This window comes from Petaurus breviceps, unplaced genomic scaffold (genome assembly GCF_028583685.1).
Source record: "Petaurus breviceps papuanus isolate PSGF00001 unplaced genomic scaffold, PetGlider_PUasm1.0 90895, whole genome shotgun sequence".
Taxonomy (NCBI): domain Eukaryota; kingdom Metazoa; phylum Chordata; class Mammalia; order Diprotodontia; family Petauridae; genus Petaurus; species Petaurus breviceps.
Window position 1 is genome coordinate 31,275,206 of NW_027187372.1, and position 26,759 is coordinate 31,301,964.

General features: G+C 39.2%; 1 protein-coding gene across 2 annotated transcripts in view; it reads right to left on the minus strand.

The window, feature by feature from the left end:
• The window catches only part of DSTYK (dual serine/threonine and tyrosine protein kinase), a 66,585-nt gene that overhangs the window by 27,952 nt on the left and 11,874 nt on the right, over positions 1-26,759 (minus strand). For both annotated transcript variants that reach the window (XM_069074664.1, XM_069074663.1), the window contains exon 2: positions 798-1,186. In XM_069074664.1, coding sequence (XP_068930765.1) covers positions 798-1,186 — 389 coding nt within the window. The remainder of the gene's footprint in view (positions 1-797; positions 1,187-26,759) is intronic.

The following is a 26,759-nucleotide window of genomic DNA, read 5'->3' on the forward strand; positions in this document are numbered from 1 at the left end:
TGAAAAGCTAGGGATCCCTCCATCAAGCCATACCCACCCTTACCTCATAACTACAGAAAGTCTATCCTCATGCCTAAGCACCTTCTATGGAAGAGGCTATGTCAGACTTATGTAATTGATGGGTAACTGATGACTGGTTCCATGGAAAAACTTCCAAACTTGTGCTCCCAATATTAAGCTCTAATTGTCCTATTAAACACTATCACCCTCTCTTCTCTCTCTTTCTAAAAGGAGCTAAGGATAAATTTAACAGCATTTTCTTCAAAAAACAACAACCCCGATCACAATGCTCTTCCAAAGTTTCTAGAAAAGAGGTCAACATCATTCTCTTCATTTAAGTGGAGAGAATACAGGCAAAGAAGGGCTAAGAGGTCTTCGAGCACAGTAGTAACACAGAAGTCAGAAACGAAGCAAGGTCCCATACAAGGTCTCACTAGGTCACAGTCCCCTCAAGTTCCAGCAGCTATCTCTGAGAAGTCACAATACATTTTAGCAGTAAAGAAACAGCATTACCTTCCAGGCTACTAAAAGCAGGTGCAGGTCACCTGATACATTGCTTATGTCTGCTCAATTGCTTTTGCTCTCCCCTTTCTTTTTTCCACTTTTTTGTTAGAAGGGATATTTTGTTGCATAGGAGAAGGGGGAAGAATATATTTGGAAATGAAGGTGATATAAAAACAAATGTAAAATGTTAAAGCAAAAAGAAAGTAGATATATATGGCTGGTGGTAGGAAAGAGGGGTGTGTGTGTGTGTGTGTGTGTGTGTGTGAGTGTGTGTGTGTGTGAGTATTTTGTACCTGTAATAAAACATGGTGCATTGTCACCTCCAATTCTGCCAAGATGTGGGCAGGGTCCTCACTGTCCTCATGGACCTCCAGGTCCTCCTCAGGAATGGTGTCCCACTTGCCCTGGTGGGATGCCAGAGTGTGTACTAGTTCATACTGGCCAGGCAGCGCCAGGCTGACCCGAGTCTGATTCCCATTAGTGAAGTGGAGACGCCGTCGCTTACAGTTGTCCTCACTGCTCTGCTTGGTCGTGGGCAGTATCCGCTCCCCCAGTAACATGTTCAGCAGCTGGCATTTTGCATTACAGTCTTGGCCCAGGATGAAGATACAAGGAAGGCAGTTCACCATTAACTGGAGGTACTCTTCTTCATGGGGCGGGAAAGAAATGCAGCTCAGGTGCCCTAAGGGTCAATAAGGAAAGAATATGGAGGGAGAAAGAAACAGATTCCATTAGGATGTCATGGTTTAAGATAAGAAACCACTAGGGCTTTATCAGTTTTAAAAACCATCAGGAAAATAGCCTGACGTATTAAAATAACGTTCAAAGGGATTCCATGAACACTTCATAGGATTTTTAATCCCTGGTCATAATCTGTGATTTCTATCTTACTATTACTTTTAGAGGGTAAAGTAATAGTAAGCTCACCTACCCTTCTCTTATTGTATAGATGAACAGTCTAGGAAGTTTGCCATAAAAATTAACTCATAAACAAATACAGAGGTAAAAGAATTCAGCTTCTCAAGAAGACACAGCTGGCTAGAACATACAAACTTCCAAGTAGAATTCAAGTCCAACAGGGGCAGCTAGGTGGCGCAGTGAATAGAGCACCAGCCTTGGAGTCAGGAGGACTTGAATTCAAATTCAGCCTCAGACACTTAACACTTACTAGCCTTGTGACCTTGGGCAACTCACTTAATCCCTATTGCCCCTCCAAAAAGAAAAAAAAATTCAAGTCCAACAATGAGAAAATCACCTACCTATCCAACAGGGAAAACCCAGTGTATGTACACAATGCACACACCTACATCCTTTATGAATTTCTTTATTTTTTAAAAGTTTATGCTATTATCACCATGTATGTGATAGATTATATATACACATATACTTGTAAATGCATATGCATATAATCCTATGCATTTAAATGAGGATAAATTTTGGTGAAAAATAAGCTCTGGAGGCTTTCCCAGTTCTCTCCTGGACATGCAATGATGGCGACACAGCTGTCGGCTCCTTTTACAATCAAAAACAGATCAATTAAACATCAATACCAATTTCATGAGATTACATTGCTTCAGCTCAAGGATAGTAAGACTCTAAATGAGAACAAGAGAGCAGAGACCTGCAAAGTAGAATCCAGTTAAATCTAGAAGATAGGAACTTTCTCTCCAATTTCTTTAAAAACAAAACAAAAACTCTTCTCTGTCACCCTTCTCTCTAAATAATCACTGTTCCTCAGGATGGTTATTTTGATTCCCAAACAGATTCAAACACCACAGGGGCAGAGGAATAACCTTCCTAAAGCACCAAAGCAAGTCAGGGGTCATTTTGTGAAAGGTGGCATAGGTAGCCTGCCTTTAGCTCCAGGTTGGATCTCCACTTCTCGCCCTCTCCCCACCCGCATACAAGTCAGGTTGGTCAGAGCAAGGGCCACCAGGCAAACACAAAGCTCTTTGACTTTAGATACACAAAAAGCACAGTTCTAGAAATGCAAGACCCCACCCCCAATGCACTCATCCAAACTGGGACAAGGGGGCAGTGTGCACTCATAGGGCACTCCATCTAGGAGTGTCAGTCCAGGTACTGGACAAATACCAAGCTGTTCACTTTGTATAGTGTAGTTGGAGGAAAGTCTCACTCATATAAGGTGTCATAATTCCAAATGAATTAATCTGGCTCTGAAGTACTTCTGGATGATCCCCACACCTTCTTCTCCCTCACATAATTCTGCACCAATATGAGCAGCACAGTAAATCTGCTCTCATCAGTATGGAAGCCTCCCCATACTATTCCTTCAAGCCCCTTTCCTTCATTTTATTTTTTGCCTTTTGGAGGGCAATTGCCCAAGGTTACACGGCTAGTTTTTTTGTGTGGGTGTTAAGTGTCTGAGGACGGAACCGAACTCGGGTCCTCCTGACTCTGGAGCCGGGGCTCTACTCACTGCATCACCTAGCAGCCCCTTCCCTTCATTTTTGTAAACACATCAACCTGATAGAATTTCATCAGCAATAGTAGAAATGAAAATGTCAGAGAAGAGCAGCTTGAAGAAGAAAATCAGGCATGCTCACTGCCCCACAGGAGAGGAAAGTTCTCTGGAAGACAAAAACACATTTGCTAATGTCTGCTCTGTGCAAAGTGGGCAAAAAACAATGACAAGCTATGGTCTCTCTCTCTTTAAAACCTGAAGGCAAAGGATGCAGGCCCACTTATTCTTGTATTCATTTTGCAAGTGGAGATGGGAGTTACTTGGGTCAGAATCTGCTTGTGGTCAGAAATTGTCTTATACACAGCAAGATAGAGGAAGACACACTTTGAAGCAGTCACATAGGCAGGAAAATCTAAAAGGGACAGTGCTCCTAAACACATCTTTCATTTCAAAATGAAGTATGAATAAGGGCAGGAAAACACTGAGCCCTTACTTGTCTTGCAGAATTTTAAATACACCAAAAGCCTCAGTCTGAGCCACGGAGGAGCCCATTAGGCTTTCAGCACTCCCCTAATTCACCTACTCTTTTTTTTTCCCAGCCCTCCTCTAATGGATAGCCTGTGTCTAGGCTTCTTACTAACACCCTAACTGACTTCTAATGAGAAACAGATGATCTATAGGGTTCCTTTAAGATTCCATGTCCCAGTGCTGAAAAGAACAGACTTAAAACTGAGATCTGTGATTACTGAGTACTAGAATAGAGAACAATGAAGAAACCAACACCAACTACAAACATGCTACTGCTCAGGATCAACAGGGAGAGGCCTCAAATTCTCTGAGGTGGCGTCCAGTATATGAGGAAGGCAGAAAAACATAGCCCATCTGCCAAAACCACAGCAGACACGCCCATTTTATTCATCTGGCCTAGACTACCATCCCAATTCCTGATACTGAAATACTTACCCACTGTGAAGAAACAGACCAGAGACCACTGATAAGGAAACTTCCATTTTTATTTGTATAATTTTTAATTTAGTGAAGGGCTTTATAGGCATCGAGGGTATTCACTCTAGGAAGTCAAGAGAACATCTCAGTAAGTAGACGATAGCTAACTTGCTGAGTGGTCTTCTCCCTGAGTATTCAATCCCTTTGCTTCTCTCTTCTGGTCTTTTCAAAGCTCTTGGCTATAAGAAATTAGGCAGAGGCATGGAGATAGAGCTGCTCCTTAGCAGCTTCTGTGGTCAAAGGTCAAACAAAATAGGGGAGATTTTCTCTATGGGCTTAAATGACTTCATAAGTTATCTAAAAATTTATAATACTAAGGATCCATTCTGACCCACTATAACTACAGACCAAAGGGCTGCTGGATTAAATAAAGGAGTCCTCCTATTCATTAAAAAAAAAAAAACTTCAGGCACAGTTTAAAATCTTCAGGCTAGCAGTGGGAGGGAAGAACAAAACCTGTTTCTGACCTGGAACAGCTGCTTTATAGACAGTTAAAGAACTTCCAAGTTAATCAGGTTTCCTTTATAATTAATACAACAGCATCTGCATATGGTACTGCCAGAAGGTAACAGCATGACTTCTTAGGGGCCAGTTAACACTGCCAACTCCCAAATGTTTTCCACCAACCTCCCCTGCTAGTGGAGAAAAACTGCGGTCCTTCAAACAATAGAATAGGAAGCTTAAAATGTCCTCATCCCAATCCCTCAGTCAGGTACCTATAAATGGACCTCAAAGTCTTCAAGTATAAAATGAGAGAAGTAGACTAGATCTTCTCAAAGTTTCCTTACATTTGTAAAAGCTTAAAGGTCTCTTCAAAGGCTGTCAAAGCAATTAAATTATATCTCCAGAGAAGGCACACTGTTACCCACAGAGAAAAAAACAAAAATTCAGAGGAAAACCAAGGTTTAGTCTCCCCCCCCAATGATAATGATAATAACTAACATTATATAGTACTTTAAGGTTTGTAAAGCGCTTTAAAATATTTCATTTTATCTTCACAATTCTGGCCAGTAGATGTTATTATTATCCCCATTTTACAGATGAGAAAACTGAAGCAGACAGCAGGGTGGTAACTTCCCTAGGGTCACACAGCTAGTAAATGTCTGAGGTTATATTTGAATTCAGGATTTCCTAATTCCACGTTTAGTGTTCTATCTACTAAGCAATCTAGATGCCTTATGAAACTCATGAAGCTACCTTGATATAAAGTAGTGGTAGAACTGTGAGAACTGGATTTGAATCCTGTTTCCCACTAGTTGTGACAAAAGGCATCACTTTAAAACTGCTCTGAGTCTCTATTTCCTCATCGGTAAAATGGAGTTCACAGGATGAAAGATTTAGAGCTGGAAGGAACTGTAGAAGTCCTCTGGCCTAACCTCATCATTCCACAGATGAAGAAACTTAAGGTTAAAAGGAAATTAACTAATCTGGTCAAAGTCACCAGGTATTAAGAGGCAAAGCTGATGTGTGAAGCCAGGTCCTCGAACTTCATCATTAGACCTTTTTGCCTACTTAATATTCCTCAAATTACTATACAGAGCTGTAGTGAAGATCAAAGAAAGCCATGATTGCGTCAGTTTTACCTAAAAGTAGAATATCTCCTAAGGGATTATTTCTAAGTGGACCAAATAACATCCTAGGTCTCAATCATGCAAATAAATAACAATCAATTTCATTCAATTCAACAAGCATTTAGGATGATCTTGCAATATACTAGGCATCACACTAGTCACTGAGGGCAACAAAATATAAATGAAACAGTCCTTGCCCTCCAACTGCTTATATTATGCTAGGGGAAAAACAACATTTACACAGCTAAGCAAATGAAATACAAGATACAAAGTTAAGTTCAAAGTCACTTCCTGGGATGGGAGAAAGTTGGGGGGGGGGGAAGGGAAAAGAGCACAAACAGCGGAAAGATTCAGAAAATGCCTTCTGTAGGCAATGGCCCTGGAGCCTGGGCAGGTTTCACACAGAAGAACTCTGCTGTAGGCTTCAGAAGTTAAGGCTAATACTTAGAGAAAATTATCTAAACTGTTCCCAATCTAGGGCCTCCAGCAACTTCATACTTGAGAAGTTCCCAACTCAAAACAGACCAGTGTGGCCCTCTGGACCAGAAGTAAAGTTGCCAAGAATCAAAAGAAAAATAGGGTCACTGTCATCAGATGGTCAACATTCATCACAACTCAGTGATAGCAATGAAAGGCCACCTTGAATCTCTACAGAACTTTTCTTAAGAAAATGCGTTTCAGGGGCGGCTAGGTGGCGCAGTGAGTAAAGCGCTGGCCCCGGAGTTGGGAGGATTGAGTTCGGTTCAGGCGTCAGACACTTAACACCCACACAAAAAAACCTAGCTGTGTAACCTTGGGCAAGTTACTTAACCCCAATTGCCCTCCAAAAGGCAAAAAAAAAAATGCGTTTCATATCATATCTCAGAGAATGTTACAAATTAAGCTTCAAGTTAATATTTTTCCTCTTAAAAACAAAAACAAAGCAGTCATACTACTCCTCCATGTGATAACTGTTAACCTATTGCCATTAGGTTACTGGTTTAAGTCAGCAAATAAGGCAGTCACTTTTTACAACAGCAGGAATGAATCTGTAATGGTCTAAAATCTGTGAGATGCTGGACAGAGTTCAGAATACAAGTTGTGACCGTGGGCAGAGTAACCTGACTACATGAGATGAAACCTGCTACTTTGGTCTAAAAGGTAACATTTTCTAACCCACTGAACTAATCAGTCCTAGCACTTTCACAAAAAATTAGGTTGTGATGTTTTGTTTCTCATGGACTAAGTGTGCCAAAAAAGAAGGAAAGGAAATACTTCAAATGGGAAATACATCAATACTTCCTGGCAGCACAACCTACTGTCATCATTCCTACCATGAGCTCCCAAAATGGCAAGCCACAAAATCCCTGGCAGCCAAGGCAGGCAGAAATCCTACTGTCTAAGAAATGTTTCTTTATCATTTTCAAACAAGCCCTCTGAGCCCTGAATTATGGGGAAAAGAGCCAACCCTGAAGGACAAAAAACCAGACCTAAGTTTGGATAGCCTGAGTTTTAGGAAGTTCAGATTTTCAGAACCCACTTCTGATCAAGTAATACAAGGTGTTGCTGGTTATAGAAAGCATTTTTTGTAGATCACAGGTTGATGAACCTAGAGCAAGCAATATTTGTGTTGAGTCACTTCTGCCAATTACCTTTTGAGTTCTAACTGCTTTCAATATCACTGCCCCCTAACAAACATCTCTGCCTCACAACAGAGAAATGGCCTGACACCTCTGCCCTAGCACAGCTACCCACAGGGCCCTAGCAGGGGCCAAGTGTTCACAGGCAAGAAGACACAAGGGGGTGCTCCAAACACCCAGATTTTCTTCTTTGCTACCACAGTGCTCATTCCAATGGGCGTCAGTAAAGCTTTCTGGCCCCCTTTTATGGGGGTATGGGACTTCTAAGCTCATAAAAACTTTGTTTCTCCTCAACTTTTCCAATGCCCATTGAAATCAGGAAGTCTGATTGCAGTGATATCTTCTATTTTAGATCAGTACAACCCCTGTGAGGAAAAAAAATATTCTAAAGAACAAATGAACACTATATATATATATATGAAATAGCCCTTTAAGTTAGCTTTCAAAGGGCAACTTTTATTAGCATCTGGGAGGAGGCAGATTCTTCCCAAGCTTCCTACCCTGTGGGAGTCATCTGAGTTCAGGAAAAATTCAAGCAACAGTCAATTGACAACGGCCTGAAGTTGGCTTTCAGGTGCTCCCTATATGCTACTGCAGCAGATTCAGAGTTAAGAGGACCAAAAATGGCAGGTAGGGAATAGGGATGTATGTCAAAGGATACAGTGAGAGAAGCTATCTATTCCCTTGAAATAAGCCATTGAGGACTTTTGTGAAATATATATGTTAGTTTCCCAAAGGTATCTCTCATCTCATAATTCAGAGGAATGACCCAAAGGACCATTCAACAAAGTGCAGCAAAATCTGGGTCTCAAAAAAAGAATAAAAGAGGAAATTTTATTTAACAGGAAAATTGCAGCATGACCCACCAAGAAAAGCAAACAAGAACCTAACTGTATATATCTTTAAAATCCCAGTTTCCACATCTCACCATCCAAGACCCTAAAATACAGAGAATTTAAGTAATCGACCCAAGGTCAAACAGAGAATCCAGATTCTCAGTTCAGCATCTGCTCATCTGACTAGAGAGTAAACCCACTCTTCAAGCAGTCTCCAAAATAAGTCAGTGTTTTGTAACCAGAATAGGAATATACTGTATGTTAGCAAGCAATAACTGGTAGAGACAGCTAGCCACTGAGTCGAAAATCGGGAAGACCTGAATTCAAATATGGCCTCAGGAGCTTACTAGCTGAGCAAATCATTTAACCTCTATTTGCCTCAGTTTCCTCATCTGTAAAATGGGGATAGTAATACCACCTTTCACCCAGGTTTTTGTGAGGATAAAAAGAGATGATACTTGTAAAGTGCTTTGCAAACCTTAAAGCATTATATGAATGCTGGCTCCTATATAACGGAAGAGCAGATGTTCAATGATGCAGAGGAGTCATCATGCTAAACCTGACCCTGAATTGCTTTGTAGGTACTCTCACAGAAGCAGAAACTGAAGAATGTATCTTTCAGTCCCAGAGAAACCCCTGCTTCTCCCAAAGTAGTGCAAGGCTTTTCCTTGCCATACACCACCCAGGCTACTTGTGTGCTTCAGGCGTCTCCCACTTCCCTTCCCACACCAACACAGTAAGGCCAACAGAGAAGGCCAGTTGTTGAAGGCCAGCAGCAGCTGAAGCAGGTTCCCCCAGGGGCTTCCTGTGCATCAAACACATTGGTATCTCAGAACAATTTTCTCACATTACTTAACTTTGGCACATCAATGAACAGGAAGGATTGATTTTCTCACTTTTTCCTGCTTGTTCCTTTTTAAGTGCCCTGTTCTTTGAGGTTAAAGCCAGAACCAAAGTTGTATGGAATATTCCTGAAAAGAAATAAATCCCACAATGGTTTTTTCCAAATCCCTCTAACTTTGATAAAGAAAGAACTTATACTTGTACACTAGCTGCTTCTCTGACACAGACTTGGTTTCTTTTCTGAAAGGCTTGGTCTGATAAGCAGATTCACAGCAACTATGAATTCATAGCTCATTCCTCATTAGGCAGCAGGGGATGAAAAAGGAGATTAATCTCAAACCAGTCTAGCCTGCATGGACACAAAAGCTCTTGGTCTTAAGGAGCTTAAGTTATCTTCTGATCCTTTTCAAATCAGAGAAGTAGGAGATAAAATTCTATTTTTAAAAGTGTGGATTTTTCAAAAGGAATCTAAGGTGCTTTTATAAATGTATTATTAACTGTACTAGACATCATCTTTCAAACCAGATGCTACATTATTAATTTGGATAAATTAAAAGAGAAAAAATCTAAAGCTCTTTCTACTGTCTATCCTCCTATCACAATGAAACTACCCCCAAGAATGGAGGCTAATACCTAACTCCCCTCCAGGCACCTGCCATGTTAGGTAAGGTTTATTTTGGGTCAACAAAGAGGCCACAAGGTATATCCAACTGGCTCACAAAGCATGCTGAAGGGCAGGATAGGGAACAGATCTGTGATTTCACTGGTAAAGAACTTCCTCTCTCAATGTAGAGCAGCAACCTCCTTGAAACATATCATTCTTAGAGTTAGTTGCCTCTAGCACTGAGCCAACTGGATGACAGAAAAACACACAATTTTTTTAAATGGGTACTCCAACTTATAGTGAAAAAAAAATAATTTTTAGGAAGTCCTATATAATATGGTAAAAACTCAATTTTAGAACTGGAAGGGACCTCAGAGGTCATAGGCCAGTACATGCCTGGAAGGAATCCTTATTATAACAAACCCAACACATAAGTGGTTGTCCAGCTTCTGCCTGAAGACATCCACGTGAGAGTAATCTAACTTTCTCCTGAGGCTGTCCTCTCCACACTGGTACAGTTCTAAATGTGAAGAAGCTTTTCCTAACTTCAAGCTTAAACTGAGCTCTTTGCAATTTCCACCCAATGTTCCTGGTTCTGCTTCCTGGAACCAAATAGAACAAGTCTAACTCATCTTCCTTTCAAATACTTGGAAAGTTACCATATGCCCAAGTCTTCTCTTCCCTATGGCTAAAAATCCTCAGTTTCTTCAACCAATCCTCTTATGACACAGACACAAACAAGCATTTATTGGGCAGATACTCTGTGCCAAGCACTGTGCTAAGAACAGGGGCAGTCTCTACCAGAGGTGGGGAACCTGCTCTAGCCTCAAGAAGTTTACAATCTAATGGAGAAGACAACAACTATGTACAAACAAAATGTGGCCAGGATAAACTGGAGATAATCTTAGAGGGAAGACTAACTAGCATTAAGAGAAACAAAGAAAGGTCTCTTGCAGAATGTAGAATTTTAGCTGAGATTTGAAGGAAGCTAGGGAGGCCAGAAAGCAAAAATGAGGAGGGAGAAAATTCCAGGCATGAAGGAAAGCCAGTGAAAATGCCCAGAGTCAGGAGACAGAGCATCATGATCAAGGAATGGCAAAGAGGCCACTGTCACTGGAGCATAGGAAGGAATAGGACATGAAAGAGAGGGAGGTATATGGAGACTGGAAAGGTAAGAAATGGCCAGGTTATGTAGGGTCTTAAAACCCAGATTATTTAATATTTGATCCTGGAAGTAACAAGGAACCACTGTGGTTCCTTATTTCAGTCAACCCCATTGGTTTGGGGGCTGGGGAGAAATGATGTGGTCAGATCTATGCTTTAGCAAAATCAGTTAAGGGGAAGATGTCCCAAAATAAGGGAAGATTTGTAGAAGCAAACTCATTAGAAGGCTAGTGCAGAAGTCCAGATGTGAGGTGATGACAGCCTGCTCTAGGGTATGGCAGTGTCAGAGGACAGGAAGAACTGCATACAAAAGATGTTACACAGCAACATCATGCAATGACCAACTTTGATAGATGCAGCTTTTCTCAGCAATGCAATGTTCTAAGACAATTCCAAAAGACTCATGGTAGAAAATGCTATCCAATTCCAGAGAAAGAAGTATGGAGTCTGAACGTAGATTAAAGCAGACTACTTTTCCTTTCTTTTTGGTTTTTTTTCTTTCTCAGTCTTTCCCTTTGATTCTAATTCTTCTTTACAACATCTGGAAATCTGGAAACATGTTTAATATGATTGTACACATATGACCTATATCAGATTGCACACTATCTTGGGGAAGAGGGAAGAGAAGGAGGGGGAGAAAATTTTAAACTCAAAATCTTATAAAAGTGAATGTTGAAAACAAAAATTAAATAAATAAATATTTGAAAGAAAAAAAAAGATGCTACAAAGCTAGAATTTATAAGACTTGCAACTGACCAGATATGGGGGAGGGGAAGGTGAGAGTGAGGAGTTGAAGATTATACCTAGGTTTCAAGCCTAAATGACCTAAAGATCAGTGGAGTCCTCAAGAATAATAGAAAAGTTAGGAAAAGGGGAAGGTTTGGGGGAAAGATAATGAGTTCATTTTTGGACATATTAAGTTTAAATGTAAATAGGACTCCAGTACAAGAAGTCTGATAGGCTGTTGGGAGATGTCAGACTGGAGGTCAGGAGAAAGGTTAGGGCTGGATCAATAGATCTGGGCATCATTTGCATAGAGATTATAACTGAATCTATGCGGGCTGATGAGGATCCTCAAGTAAAAATAGTATAGAAGGAAAAAGAATAGGATGCAGGATAGAATCTTGAGTGGTTAAGTGGATGGGACATAAATGAAGATTTAGCAAAGGAGATTGAGGAGTAGTCAGACAGGTAGAAGGATGATTACCCTTCTATGGATTCTCTTCAGTTTATCTATGTCCTTATTAAACTAAGGCATTTAAAAATGAACACAACACTCTTCTTGTCTTCTAAACAGGCTAGAGTGCATACAGATTATCACCCCCTTTTTCCTGGAAGCAATACCTTGATTAATGCAGTCTAAAACTTCATTATAAGAATCCACAACAGAAACTACTGAGTCTTCATAACCCTGAGTGACTCTCCTTCAGAATTCTGTAGCACCTAGGGAGCTTTTTTTTTTCCATACGCTTGACAACATAGGACTAGCTAAAGGTTATCATGCATTAGATATGACTGATCTTCTATGTCCTCCACTCCCAGTGGATTTCTAGAGCCCCTCTCGTACTACAATCAAACTCTAAATTTGGCAATATATGGCAGATAATCTCAGGATGCCTCTAGTCTAGACTAAAACCAGGCAGAGTTCAGAAAAACGGAGGAACAGGTCAAAGATAGAATGTCACACCATGTCCAACTCCCCTCTATAAAGAAGTATCTATTTAGGGGCAGCCAGGTAGCACAGCGAGTAAGAGCACCGGCTCCAGTGTTGAGAAGACCTGGAGATCGAATCCCGGGCTCAGACACTTAGCACCCACCCAGAAACACCTGGCCGTGTAACCTTGAGCAAGTTACTTAACCCCAATTGCTTAGGGGCAGCCAGGTGGCTCAGTGAGTAAGAGCACGGGCTCCAGTGTCGGGATGACCTGGATCAAATCCCGTCTCAGATACTCAGCACCACACCCAGAAATAACTGGCCGTGTAACCTTGAGCAAGTTACTTAACCCTGATTGCTTTAAAAAGAAAAAAAAAAAGTATCTATTTAATGGACTTTATGTTCCTGGAAAAATAGGACACACACCCCTGACAGTGGTCAACAGAACAAAGAGACAGTGAAAACCAATAAAGAGGTCTAGCCATCTTTAATCTTAACTTGGTAAAAAAAAAAAAAAAAGTTATATAGTTTATAACCTCATGTTAGCATCTCTTTGAATAAGCTGCATCACATGTAGCTTGTAGACACCTGACAATAAAATATTTCAGAATAATAATCTCCCTATGTAGATCCTATAGTTGAACTATACAAACAAAATCATTGTAATTATTCCTCTGTCTTGGAATGGGTGAGGTTAATGATAGGTAGTAGTTCCAAATCAGTTCTCACCCATGTCTCTTCATCTCTGATAGTCTTCCTCATAGTGAGCTATTATTACTATGTGACCACGGGCAGATCACCTCATCGCTCTGGTCCTCTATTTCCTCATATTTAAAATAAAGAACTTCTACTGGATGATCACTAAGCTCTAAATTTATGGACCTATTATCAACTGGGGAATGGCTGAACAAGTTGTGGTACATGATTGTGATGGAATACTATTGTGCTATAAGAAATGATGAGCAAGAGGATTTCAGAAAAACCTGGAAAGACTTACATGAATTGATGCTGAGTGAAATGAGAAGAACCAGGAGAACACTGTATACAGCAATAGCAACACTGTGTGATGACAGACATTGATAGACTTAGTTCTTCTCAGCAATTGTGATTCAAGACAATTTCAAAAAACTCATGATGAAAAATGCTAACCACGTCCAGGGAAAGAACTATGGAGTCTGAATGCAGATCCAAGCATACTATTTTCACTTTTTTTGTTGTTTTTTCTTTCTCATGGTTTTTCCCTTTTGTTCTGATTCTTCTTTCACAACATGACTAATGTGGGAAAATGTTTAATATGATTGTATATGTGTAACCTATATCAGATTACTTGCTGTCTTGGGAAGGGGGAGGAGGGAGAAAAATTTGGAAGTCAACATTTTACAAAATGAATGTTGAAAACTATCTTTCCTTTTAATTGGAAAAAAATACTATTTAATAAATAAATTTATGGACCTACAGTAACTTGGGAAGTAACAAGTCCTCTGTAACTGGAGCTGTTTGGTCAAAGAATGGAAAACTACTTGTTGAAGATCCTGTAGAACTGGCTAATGTTTCAGGGAAGATCTAGGCTAGATGACTTCTCAAAGGTCCTGAATCCTCAGAGATTCTCTCATATCACAATCTCCACTACTTCTCATCACAAGACTGCTTCAGGTAGAGAAAATAACCCAACTGTAGAGTCTTCCCTTCCTGCTAACAAGCATCCTAAGGGCCATATACAATATTGGCCTCCACTTTCCTCCCAATCTCTTCTTAAACCCTTTACAATCTGAGTTCCAACCTTATCATTCCATCCAAACTACTCTCTCCAAAGTTACCAGAGATCTCTTAGCTGCCAAATCCATTAGCTTTTTCTTAGTCCTCATTTTCCTTGACTTCTCTGTGGTTTCTCACACTACTGACCACTCTCCTCCTTCATACTCTCTCTTCTCTCTAGGTTTTTGGGAAACCATTCTCTCCTAGTTCTCCTCCTATCTGACCAATCCTCCTCTGTCTCCTTTGCTGGATCCTCCTCCAGATCACACCCTCTAGCATAGGCATCCCTCACGGTTCCATCCTGGGCCCTCTTTCTCTTTTGCCTCTATACTACTCCACTTGATGATCTCATCAGCTTCCATAGTTTTATTACCATCTCTATGATAATGATTCTCAAATCTACCTTTCTTGCCCTAATCTTTCTGCTGACATCCAATCTCACATCTCCAACTGCCTCTTAGACATCTTGAACTGAATGTCCAGTATGTAGCTAAAATTCAACATGTCCCAAACAGAACTCATTATCTTTCCCCCTATACTCTCCCCCCGCCCCACCTTCCCTATTACTATAAAGGACACCACCAACACCATCTTCTCCTAGTCCCTCAGGCTTGCAACTTAGGGATCATCCTGGATTCCACACTATCTTTTACCCCCACCCCCATATCCAAACTATTGCCAAGGCCTGTCGATTTCACCTTTGCAGCATCTCTCAGATATGCCCCCTTCTCTCCTCTGATACTGCCGCTGCTCTAGTACCGGTCCTCATTACCTCACACCTTGATTATTACAAAAACATGCTGGTGGATCTGCCTGCCTCAAGTGTCTCCCCACTCCAATCCATTCCAGAGCCATTGAAGTGATTTTCCTAAAATTCAGGTCCAATCATGTTATCCCCACCCCATTCAACAAACTCCAGTGACTTCCTATTGCCTCCAGGTTCAAATACAAAATGCTACTCCTCTCCTACCTTTTCAGTTTTCTTACACCTCACTCCCCCAATCCAGTGACACTGGCCTCCTGGCGGTTCCACAAACAGGACACTCCACCCCTGACTCTGGGCATTTTCTCTGGCTATCTTCCACGCCTGGAACACTCTCCCTTCTCTGCTCTGACTACTGACTTCCCTGGCTACCTTTAAATCCTAACTAAAATCCCACCTTCTATAGGAAGTCCTTTCTAACCCCACTTAATTCTAGTGCTTTCCCTCTTTTAATTATTTCCTATTTATTTTGAATATAGCCTGCTTTGTATATATTTGTTTTTGTACTGTCTGCCCTGTTAAACTGTAAGCTTCTTGAGGGCAGGGACAGTCTTTCAACTCTTTTTGTGTCCCCAGCACACAGCACAGTACTCCGCACATAGTGGGCGTTTAAAATGTTCTTTGACTGAAAAATACTCTGGCACTAATTAGATTAATATTGATTGTTTGACCAAGCCAGTTACTTTCAAACAAGAAAAAATTAGATTCTACTGTATTATAATATCAGTCACTAGGGCAACAGGAGTGGCAGTATATGTATGGGCCAGTGTAAATGCATCTTCATCACTCAAAAAATAAGTCAAAAATAATATTGGAAGTCAAAAGCATCTTTGTACCACCTCCTAGAATAGCAAACTAGCCCCCAAAGGACAAAATCTTGGCAAGGATGCAAAGAAAGAGGCCTCATAGTTAGTAGGATCATAAACTAGGATGAATTTTTGAGGCAATAAACAATAAGTTTCACTTAACTAATTATACCCTTAGACCCATGATTCCACTGGTACGGTTTAATCATTTAAAGATCACCCAAAAGGACCTATATATCTATATAAAAATATTCACAACTATTTTGTCAAAGCAACTGAAAATAACCTCTACATTCAACATGGAGAAAGGATGAATTAATTCATGGTATATTCATGTGAAAAATAATAGACACCATCACTGAAATAGATATCATTAAAAATAGTAAATAAAAGGGGCAGCTAGGTGGCGCAGTGAGTAAAGCGCCAGCCCCAGAGTCAGGAGGACCTGAGTTCAGTTCCGGCCTCACACACTAAACACCCACACAAAGAAACTAGCCATAAAACCATGGGCAAGTTACTTAACCCCAATTGCCCTCCAAAAGAAGGCAAAAAAAAAAAGTAAATAGAGTGTGCAGGGGCAGGCCAGGAAGCAACGGCGCTGTGTGCAGGGACAGGCTGGGAGGAGGCCTGACCTACGAGGGGGGCAAGTTGTCCCAGCAACCACAAGGGCCACTACCAGGCCTTTCACCAAAGGGCTGAGACTGGAAAGAACAAGGTAAGAACCAAATGCAGGGCCCCTGTCCAGGATAGCAAATACTCCTGGAACTACTACTCCATAGCCCAGAAATTTTTTTAAAAGCCTCTATCAGGACCTCCAAGGACAAGGATGGCAGAGTGAATCCAGCCTGCTCCAACCCCTCACTCTGACCCTGAAAACATAGTAACTATTGCCCCAGGGCAAAACCCTCAACAGTAAAGGCTTGGGAACCCTAGAGGAAGGGCATGGCTAGGGCCCTGCCTCAAAATGGGTAGAAAGCAGACTACAAAGACTCTGGAGTCCTACTATCCTCAGAGGGAGGAACCAAACTCAGAGGGAGACAATGTGGACTCCACACCCACAGCTGAAACATCAACAGGGAATGGATCCCAAGCACAGAAAGCTCTCCTAGATGAGCTCAAAAGGAACTTTGAAAACCAAATGAGAGAGATAGAAGACAAAATGAATAATTCTTTTAAAATCAAAATTGCAGAATTAGAAAAACATTATAATGAAGAAAACATCTCTCTAAAAAGAAAAGTGTATGTTATGGAAAAAGAGCTCCAAAAATTAACCAAGGAAAATGATTTGCTAAAAACCAGAATCAACCAAATTGAAACAAACAACTCTATGAGGAACCAAGAATTAGTCAAACAAAACAACAAGAATGAAAAATTAGAAAAAGAGGTAAAATATCTCAATGGAAAAATAACTGACCTGGAAAACAGATCCAGGAGAGATAATTTGAGAATCATAGGCCTACCAGACAATCATGATGAAAAAATGAGCCTGGACAACATTCTCCAAGAGCTCATTAAGGAAAACTGCCCTGAGATACTAGAACCTGAGGGTATAATAGAAATCGAGAGAACCCACAGGACACCTGCTGAAAGAGATCCCAAATTGAAAAGTCCTCGAAATGTTGTGGCCAAACTCAAGAACTACCAGATAAAAGAGAAAATACTTCAAATGGCCAGAAAAAAAAAATTCAAATATCGAGCAACCACAGTGAGGATCACACAGGATTTGGCAGCCTCTATACTGAAAGATTGGAGGCAGTGGAATTCAATTTTCCGCAAGGCAAAAGAGCTCGGGTTACAACCAAGGATCACCTACCCAGCAAGACTGAGCATATTCTTCCAGGCAAAGAGATGGTCATTCAATGATATAACAGATTTCCAGACCTTCCCAATGAAAAAGCCAGAGCTCAGTGGTAAAATTCAACCTCCAATTATAAGATGCAAGAGTGACATAGAAAGGTAAACAAGGAGAAAATACACACACACACACCCTGTTATTTAATAAGAGCAAACTGTTTATACACAAGTAGAGGGTATGAGTATAAATTACACAAAATGACGATTTAAAAAAATCTTATTAAGGGCTACAAAGGGACTGCAATGGAAGAAGAGGAATGAAATGGAAAAGGGTAAATTGTGCCACACAAAGAGGCATAAAAATGATATAGCAGAGGAAAAGAAGAGAGGGAGATGAGTATTATATGAGCTTTTCCCTCGTTGGGTCTGGTGAAAGACGGGAATAACAATCAGTTAAGCATAGGACTCTATGGAGAAGAGATGCAAAACATTATATTAGAGGGAAAGGGGGAGGGAGAGGAACTTCACATGAGATTTGTTCCTGTCACTCTTGGTGCGAAGAAGAAATAACATACTTCATTAAGTATAAAAATATCCTACAGGCAGTAAGAGGGGGAAAGGGCTACAAAAGGAGGGGGGTGATTAGTAGGGAGGGAAGAAGTAAGGGGGAAGGAGAGGAAAAGGGAGGGGGGCTGATAAGGGAATACTGAGGGAGGCAGTAGTCAAAAGGAAAACTATTAAGGAGGGGAAGGGAGAAGGGGAGAAAAAATATAAGCATTAACAGGGGAGGGAATAGGATAGAAGGAAAGAAACAGATAATAATCATAACTGTGAATGTGAATGGAATGAACTCTCCCATAAAATGGAGGCAGATAGCAAAATAGATTAAAAATCATAATCCTACAATAAACTGTTTACAAGGAACACATCTGAAACAGAGGGATACACACAGGGTAAAAGTAAAAGGCTGGAGTAAAATATATCATGTCTCAGCTAAAGTAAAAAAAGCAGGGGTAGCAATCCTTATCTCATATAAAGCAAAAGCAAAAGCAAAAACTGATCTAATTAAAAGAAATAAGGAAGGAAACTATATCCTGCTAAAAGGCACCATCGAGAATGAAGCAATATCATTACTCAACATATATGCACCAAGTGGTATAACATCCAAATTCCTAGAGGAGAAGGTAAAGGAATTAGAGGAAGAAACAGCAAAACTATACTAGTGGAAGACCTTAGTCTCCCCCTCTCTGAGCTTGATAAATCCAACCTCAAAATAAACAAGAAAGAAGTTAAGGAGGTGAATAGAATTTTAGAGAGAGTAGGTATGATAGATCTCTGGAGAAAACTGAATGGGGAATATACCTTCTTCTCAGCAGTACATGGCACATACACAAATATTGACCATGTTCTAGGACATAAAAAACTCACAATTCTATACAGTAAGGATATTAAATGCATCCTTCTCAGATCATTATGCAATAGAAATTATATGCAATAAAGGGCCATGGAAAGACAGACTAAAAACCAGTTGGAAACTAAACAATTTAATCCTAAAGAATGACATTAATAATTAGACAACATGCCAAAATTTGTGGGATGCAGCAAAGGCAGTTCTTAGGGGAAGTTTTATATCCCTGAGTGTATACATGAATAAATTAGAGAAAAGAGAGGTAAATTAATTGGGCATGCAATTGAAAAAGCTAGGAAAAAAACAAACTGAAAATCCCCAATTAAATACTAAATTAGAAATACTGAAAACCAAAGGAGAGTTTAATAAAATTGAAATTAAGAAAACTATTGAATTAATAAATAAAACTAAGAGCTGGTTTTATGAAAAAAACAATAAAATTGATAGACCCTTAATCAATATGATAAAAAAGAAGGAAGAAAACCAAATTATAAGTATCAAAAATGAAAAGGGTGAACCTACCACCAATGAAGAGGAAATTAAAACAATAATTAGGAATTATTTTGCCCAGTTGTATGCACAAAAATTTGACAATCTTAGTGAAATGGATGAATATTTACAAAAATACAGGTTGCCCAAATTAACTGAAGAAATAAATTACTTAAATAACCCCATCTCAGAAAAAGAAATAGAACAAGTCATCAGTGAACTCCCTAGGAAAAAAAATCTCCAGGGCCAGATGGATTTACTAGTGAATTCTATCAAACATTTAAAGAACAATTGATTCCAATACTCTACAAACTATTTGGGAAAATTAGTGAAGAAGGAGTCCTACCAAATTCTTTTTATGACACAAATATGGTCCTGATACCTAAATCAGGAAGAGATAAAACAGAGAAAGAAAATTATAGACCAATTTCCCTCATGAATATAGATGCAAAAATTTTAAATAAAATATTAGCAAAAAGACTACAGCAACTTATCACAAGAATAATACACTTTGATCAGGTAGGATTTATTCCAGGAATGCAAGGATGGTTAATATTAAGAAAACCATCAGTATAATTGATCATATCAACAATAAAACTAGCAAAAACCACATGATTATCTCAATAGATGCAGAAAAGGCTTTTGACAAAATACAACATCCATTCCTATTAAAAACACTGGAAAGGGGCGGCCAGGTAGCACAGCGAGTTAAGAGCACCGGCTCCAGTGTCGGGATGACATGGGGATCGAATCCCGGGCTCAGACACTTAGCACCCACATAGAAACACTTGGCCGTGTAACCTTGAGCAAGTTACTTAACTCCAATTGCTTAGGGGCATCCAGGTGGCTCAGTGAGTAAAAGCACCGGCCCCAGAGTCAGGATGACCTGGGATCGAATCCAGGCTCTGATACTTAGCACCACACCCAGAAATAACTGGCCATGTAACTTTGAGCAAGTTACTTAACCCCAACTGCTTAAAATAAAAAAGACATCAATTGCTTGTGGCTGAGTCGAACTAATATAATAAAAATGACAATTTTACCTAAATTAAATTATATATTTAGTGCCATACCAATCAGTTTACCAAAAAACTACCTTATAGAGCTAGAAAAAAATAGTAACAAAATTCATTTGGAAGAACAAAAGGTCCAGAATATCAAGGAAATTAATGAAAAGAAATACTAGGGATCGTGGACTAGCTATACCAGATTTTAATCTGTTCTGTAAAGCAGCAGTCCTCAAAACTACTTGGTACTGCCTAAGGAATAGTGTAGTGGATCAATGGAATAGATTGGGTACACAAGACTCAGTAGTCAATGACTATAGTAATCTACTGTTTGATAAACCCAAAGACCCCAGTTTTTGGGATAAGAACTCACTACCTGACAAAAACTGCTGGGAAAACTGGAATATAGTATGGCAGAAACTGGGCACAGACCATTATCTAACACCATATACCAAAACCAAGTCTAAATGGGTGCATCTAGGTATAAAGGCTGATACTCTAAGCAATCTGGGAAAGCAAGGAATAGTTTACCTGTCATATTTGTAGAGAAGGGAAAACTTTATGACCAAACAAGAATTAGAAGGCATTATAAAAATGCAATATGGATAATTTTGATTACATTAAATTGAAAAGCTTCTGTACAAACAAAGTCAATGTAACCAGGATTAAGAGGGAAGTGGAAAATTGGGAAAGAATTTTTACAACCTATGTCACTGATAAAGGATTCATTTCTAAAATATACAGGGAATTGAGTCAAATCTATAAGAATACAAGTCATTCCCCAATTGACACATGGTCAAAGGATATGAACAGGCAGTTTACAGAGGAAGAAATTAAAGATATTTATAAGCATATGAAAAAATGCTCTAAATCACTATTGATTAGAGAAATGCAAATCAAAAAAACTCTGAGGTACCACATCTCACCAGTCAGATTGGCTAAGATGACAAAACAGGAAAATGACAAATGCTGGAGAGGATGTGGACAAATTGGAACACTAATGCATTGCTGGTGGAGTTGTGAACTGATCCAACCATTGTGGAAAGCAATCTGGAATTATGCCCAAAGGGCTATAAATAATTTCATACCCTTTAACCCAGCTATACCACTTCTAGGGTTATATCCCAAACAGATCATAGAAGTGGGAAAAAGACCCACATGTACAAAAATATTTATAGCAGCTCTTTTTGTTGTAGCAAAGAATTGGAAATTAAAGGGGTGCCCATCAATTGGGGAATGGCTGAACAAGTTGTGGTATATGCATGTTATGGAATACTATTGTGCAAAAAGAAACGAGGAGCAGATGGACTTCATATTTACCTGGAGAGGCTTATATGAACTGATGCTAAGTGAGAAGAGTAGAGCCAGGAGGAATTTGTACACAATTACAGACACAACGTACATGTGACAACCAACTTTGATAAACTGGACTCTTCTCAGCAATCCAGAGTCATAAGTCAACCCCAAAAGACTCATGATGGAGAGAGATGTTTACATCCAGAGAAAGAACTGATATTGAACCCAGACTGAAGCAAACTACCTGCTCTTTTTCGTTTTCTTGTTTGGTTTTGCTTCCTCTTTCCCAATTCTTCATTCCATCTGTTACAATCCTTCTTTATAACCTGACTAGTGCCTAATGTGAAAGTATTTGCAAATACTATACTTGATTGTATGCTGCCATGGGGGGGGGGGGGGGGGAGAAAATTTTAATCTCAAGGAATCGTGGTAATGAATCTTATAAACTAAAAGTAAACAAATTAATAAAGACCAAAAAAATAGTAAATAGAAAAATAGTAAAAAAGAATATAAGGAAATAAGACCTACATAAAGCAATGCAAAGCAATAATGGCAGAATCAGAACCATCTACATACTGACGACAATTTTTTTTAAAGTAATGCAACTTTAGATAGACTTGGAAGGGAACAGAGAGCAAATACATTTTTTGTTCCCCATTTATCTGGCTACTTCTTTGTAAGATGAAAAGGGGGTTATGTTTATTTTTATTCCTTATTTTACATATGTTTGTTTTTGTTGATAGCTATTATATTCATAACAAAATTTTAAAGAATATCATCTTTGTAATCAAAGAGCAATATGATTCACTTCATATATATTATTTCATTCCAGTTTCTATAAGCCATGTAAATAAGCAGAAATAAATAGTACCAAAGCCTACAGGAAATCATGCAACAAATTAAGTTTAAGGTAAAATACATACCTTAACTTTCAATTTCCTCGAAGTTTGGTTTACACATGGGAATCTGTTTTTGGCAGTGAACTTTAAGATTCTACAACAGGCAGTATTTTTGATTCCCTTAGCTTCATGAGAAAGGAAGCTCTAGAATATGGAAAGGCAGAAGAAACTGCCAAATGTGAATTAAACAAAAGCAAATTTGGGAGTCAAGCAGAATTTTCATAGTTTATGACTCTGGAAAATTTTGCAGGGGTGAACTAACCATATCACAAAGCTTTTAATAAGGGTGGGTTTTCCTTTTTCTCTTGCAGGAAAATAGAAATAATTATCCAGTCTCTTTTGATGGAGGAATAAAGGCTAACCTGAACCATGGCTAACAGATTATCCTGGGAAAGGAAGATTAGAAAGGGAAAGGCAGCAAAGAGCCATTGTGCTTTCGAAGGTCATTTCCTCACAGGGAGCTTGAAGCTGCAGCAAGCTCAGCAAGATAAAGTCTTCAATTCCCTACAGGCTATGAAGTAGAAATTACACCAAGAGTCCAGAGGAGAGACAGCCTCATACTATACTCACAGCAGTCTAACAAAGTTTTCCATTGAAGTAAATTATGGTCCTCTGGCAAGCTGCTTGGTCCTAGGTTGTGAGTCCTTCATACAATTTAGAGCTAGCAAAGGTCTAAGAAGTCATCTTTTACAACTGGAGGAACTATAGCCCAAATTGGTAAACTGACAACTTCAGTTACACAGAAAGCAAATGGTAGAACCAGAATTTGAAGCCAAGTTTTCTGACTCTAAATCTAACACTCATTACTAACAAATTCTCTCTGCTGTCAGTGAGCATTTTTATGCCTTTATGTAGGAATAATAATTTTAGCTAAGAAAGGAATGAAGAAGGAAGGAACAAGGAAATAAAAACTACTGCCAGAGAACTAGAATTGGAGTCTGGGGACCTGGTTCTGGCTCTTATTGATTAGTGAGGATGGAATAAGTATTAATAGGTGCCTTTGTGCCAAGCACTCTGCTAAGAGCTTTACAAATACCATCTCATTTGACTGCAGCCTTGGGAAAATCATTGATCCTTTCTAGACCTCTGCTTACTTATAAATAGGAGAAATTTCTTTTGCCCCTCCCCCAAGGCATACACTCAGTATGGAAGGAGAGGGAATGATCTGTTTAATATTTAGAGGTGCTACATAATTGAATGCTAGGTAATCATAACACCCAAGTTTGGCCACCAAAGAAGATAATAGAAAATGTGACCGCCTCCCTTCCATGCAAAGGTAAGGAAGGGATGATGAGTACTGATTGACCACTCCAAAATTCATAAGATCATAGTGCTAAGACTGAAAAGAACTCAGAAGAAATACATCCCAGTCTCCTGAATTTACCAAATGTATTTTCATACTTGATCTATGTACCGGTTAATTATGCTAAACTATTATTTTTTTCTTTTCTTTTTTATATCTTCCTACAAGGGATTACTTGTTTGAGGGGAGAAGTGAGATCGTCAGAAAGAAAGATGACATAAAAACAAAAAATATCAATAACACCTTTAAAAGAGGAACATACTTTGAAAGGAAAAAATGGTGCTACATAAATCCAAGGTAATAATAGCAATAAACAGGAATAATAATCACAATGTAATATATGACAACCCCAACCTTAAGATGCACAGAGGAGCTGGTTTTATATTCACGGCAAAGTCATGGCCACAACACCATTCTAGTTTCATCACCACCATGGCTACAAGATACAACCACTGCAGCCTAACAAAAGAAAATGACAGCTATTTGTAAACTAGATAAAATTCTTTGATAAGATCTGCTACATATAAGCAAATAATTATTGAAGTCCTGGGTATAAAATACCAAAGAACGACTCAAACCCCAAGTTTTCTGACTCCATAATGCTCTTTCCATTTGACCTTCATGTGTTCCTTCAAAGTATTTTCTTTTTTCCCAATTTATTATTTTTAGTTTTCAAAATTCATTTCCACAAGATTTTGAGTTACAAATTTTTCTCCCATACTTCCCCTCTCCCCTCCCCAAAATACCAAGCCTATTGAATACCCCTTCCCGTGATCTGTTCTCCCTCATATCCTCCCCCATTCCCCACTAACTTTCTTGTAGGTCAAGATGGATTTCTATACCCCAGTGCCTGTATATCTTATTTCCCAGTTGTATGTGAAAAAAAACAAATATTTTTTAAACATTTGTTTTTAAAATTTTGAGTTCCAGATTTTTTTTTTCCTTCTTCCTTCCTCACCCACCCCCACTGGGAAGATAAGCAATTCAGGTACATGTGTAGTTACGCAAAACATCTCCATAGTAGTTATATTGTGAAAGACTAACTATAATTCTCTCCGTCCTATCTTGCCCCCCACTTATTTTATTTTCTCCTTTGTCCCTGTCTCTTTTCAAAAGTGTCTACTTCTAACTACCCTCTCCCCCAGTCTGCCCTCCCTTCTATCACCCCTCCTATTATCCCCTTCCCCCCTATTTTCCTGTAGGGTAGGATACCCAATTGAGTGTGTATGTCATTCCCTCCATAAGCCAAATTCAATCTGAGTAAGGTTGACCCCTTCCCTTTCACCTTCCTGCTCTTCCCCTCAATTATAACAGTTTTCTCTTGCCCCTTTTATGAGACAATTTACCATAATCTATCTCTCCCTTTCTCCTTCCCAATATATTCCTCTCTCACCTCTTAGTTTTATTTTTTTAGATATCATCCCTTCATATTCAACTCATCCTGTGCCCTCTATGTATACATGTACATACATATGCACACACTCACATATATATTTATACACACATACACCCTCCTATACATATATATGTATGTATACATATATATATATATATACATATATATTCCCTTCGACTATCCTCATACTGAAAAAAGTCTTATGAGTTATGATTATTGTTTTTTTCCATGTAGGAATGTAAATAGTTCAACTTTAATAAGTTCCATATGATTTCTTTTTCCTGTTTACCTTCTCATGCTTCTCTTGCTTCTTGTATTTGAAAGTCAAATTTTCTGTTCAGCTCTGGTTTTTTCATCAAGAATGCATGAAAGGGGCAGCTAGGTGGCTCAGTGAGTGGAGCACCAGCCCTGGAGTCAGGAGGACCTGAGTTCAAATTCAGCCTCAGCCACTTAACACAAAAACTAGCCATGTGACCTTGGGCAAGTCACTTAACCCCAATTGCCCTCCAAAAATTAAAAAAAAAAAGAATGCATGAAAATCCTCTATTTCATTGAATGACCACATTTTTCCCTGAAGCATTATACTCAGTTTGGCTGGGTAGGTGATTCTTGGTTTTAATTCTATCTCCTTTGACCTCCAGAATATCATATTCCAAGCCCTTCAATCCCTTAATGTAGAAGCTGCTAGGTCTTATGTTATCCTGATTACATATCCACAATACTCAAATTGTTTCTTCCTTACTACTTGTAGTATTTTCTCCTTGACCTAGGAACTCTGGAATTTGGCTATAATATTCTTAGGAGTTTTCTTTTGGGGATCTTTTTCACGAGGAGATCAGTGAATTCTTTCCATTTCTGTTTCACCCTCTGGTTCTAGAATATCAGGGCAATTTTGCTTGATAATTTCTTGAAAGATAGGGCTAGACTCTTTTTTTGATCATGGTTTTCAGGTAGTCCGATAATTTTTTAATTATCTCTCCTGGATCTATTTCCAGGTTGGTGGTTTTTCCAATGAGATATTTCACATTGCCTTTTATTTTTTCATTTGTTTGGATCTGTTTTATAGTATCTTGATTTCTCATAAAGTCATTAGCTTCCATTTGCTCCGATCTAATTTTGAAGGAATTATTCTCTTCAGTGAGTTTTTGAAATTCCTTTTCCGTCTGCAAATTCGGCTTTTTAAGGCATTCTTTCCTCGCTGGCTTTTTGGGCCTCTTTTGCCATTTGAGTTAGTCTATTTTTTAAGGTCTTATTTTCTTCAGTCAGGTTGTTGACTCACTTTTCTTGATTTTCTTGCATCATTCTCATTTCTCTTCCCGATTTTTCCTCCACTTGTCTTACTTGATTTTCAAAATCTTTCTTGATCGGGAAGCTAGGTGGCGCAGTGAATAGAGCACCAGCCCTGGAGTCAGGAGCACCTCAGTTCAAATCTGGCCTCAGACACTTGATCACACTTACCAGCCCTATGACCTTGGGCAAGTTACTTAACCCTGAGTGCCCTGCCTTCTCCCTCCAAAAAGCAAAAAAAAAAATCCGTCTTGAACTTCTCCATGGCCTGTAACTAGTTCATATTTTTCTTGGGAGCTTTGATGCAGGAGTTCTGACTTCGTTGTCTTCC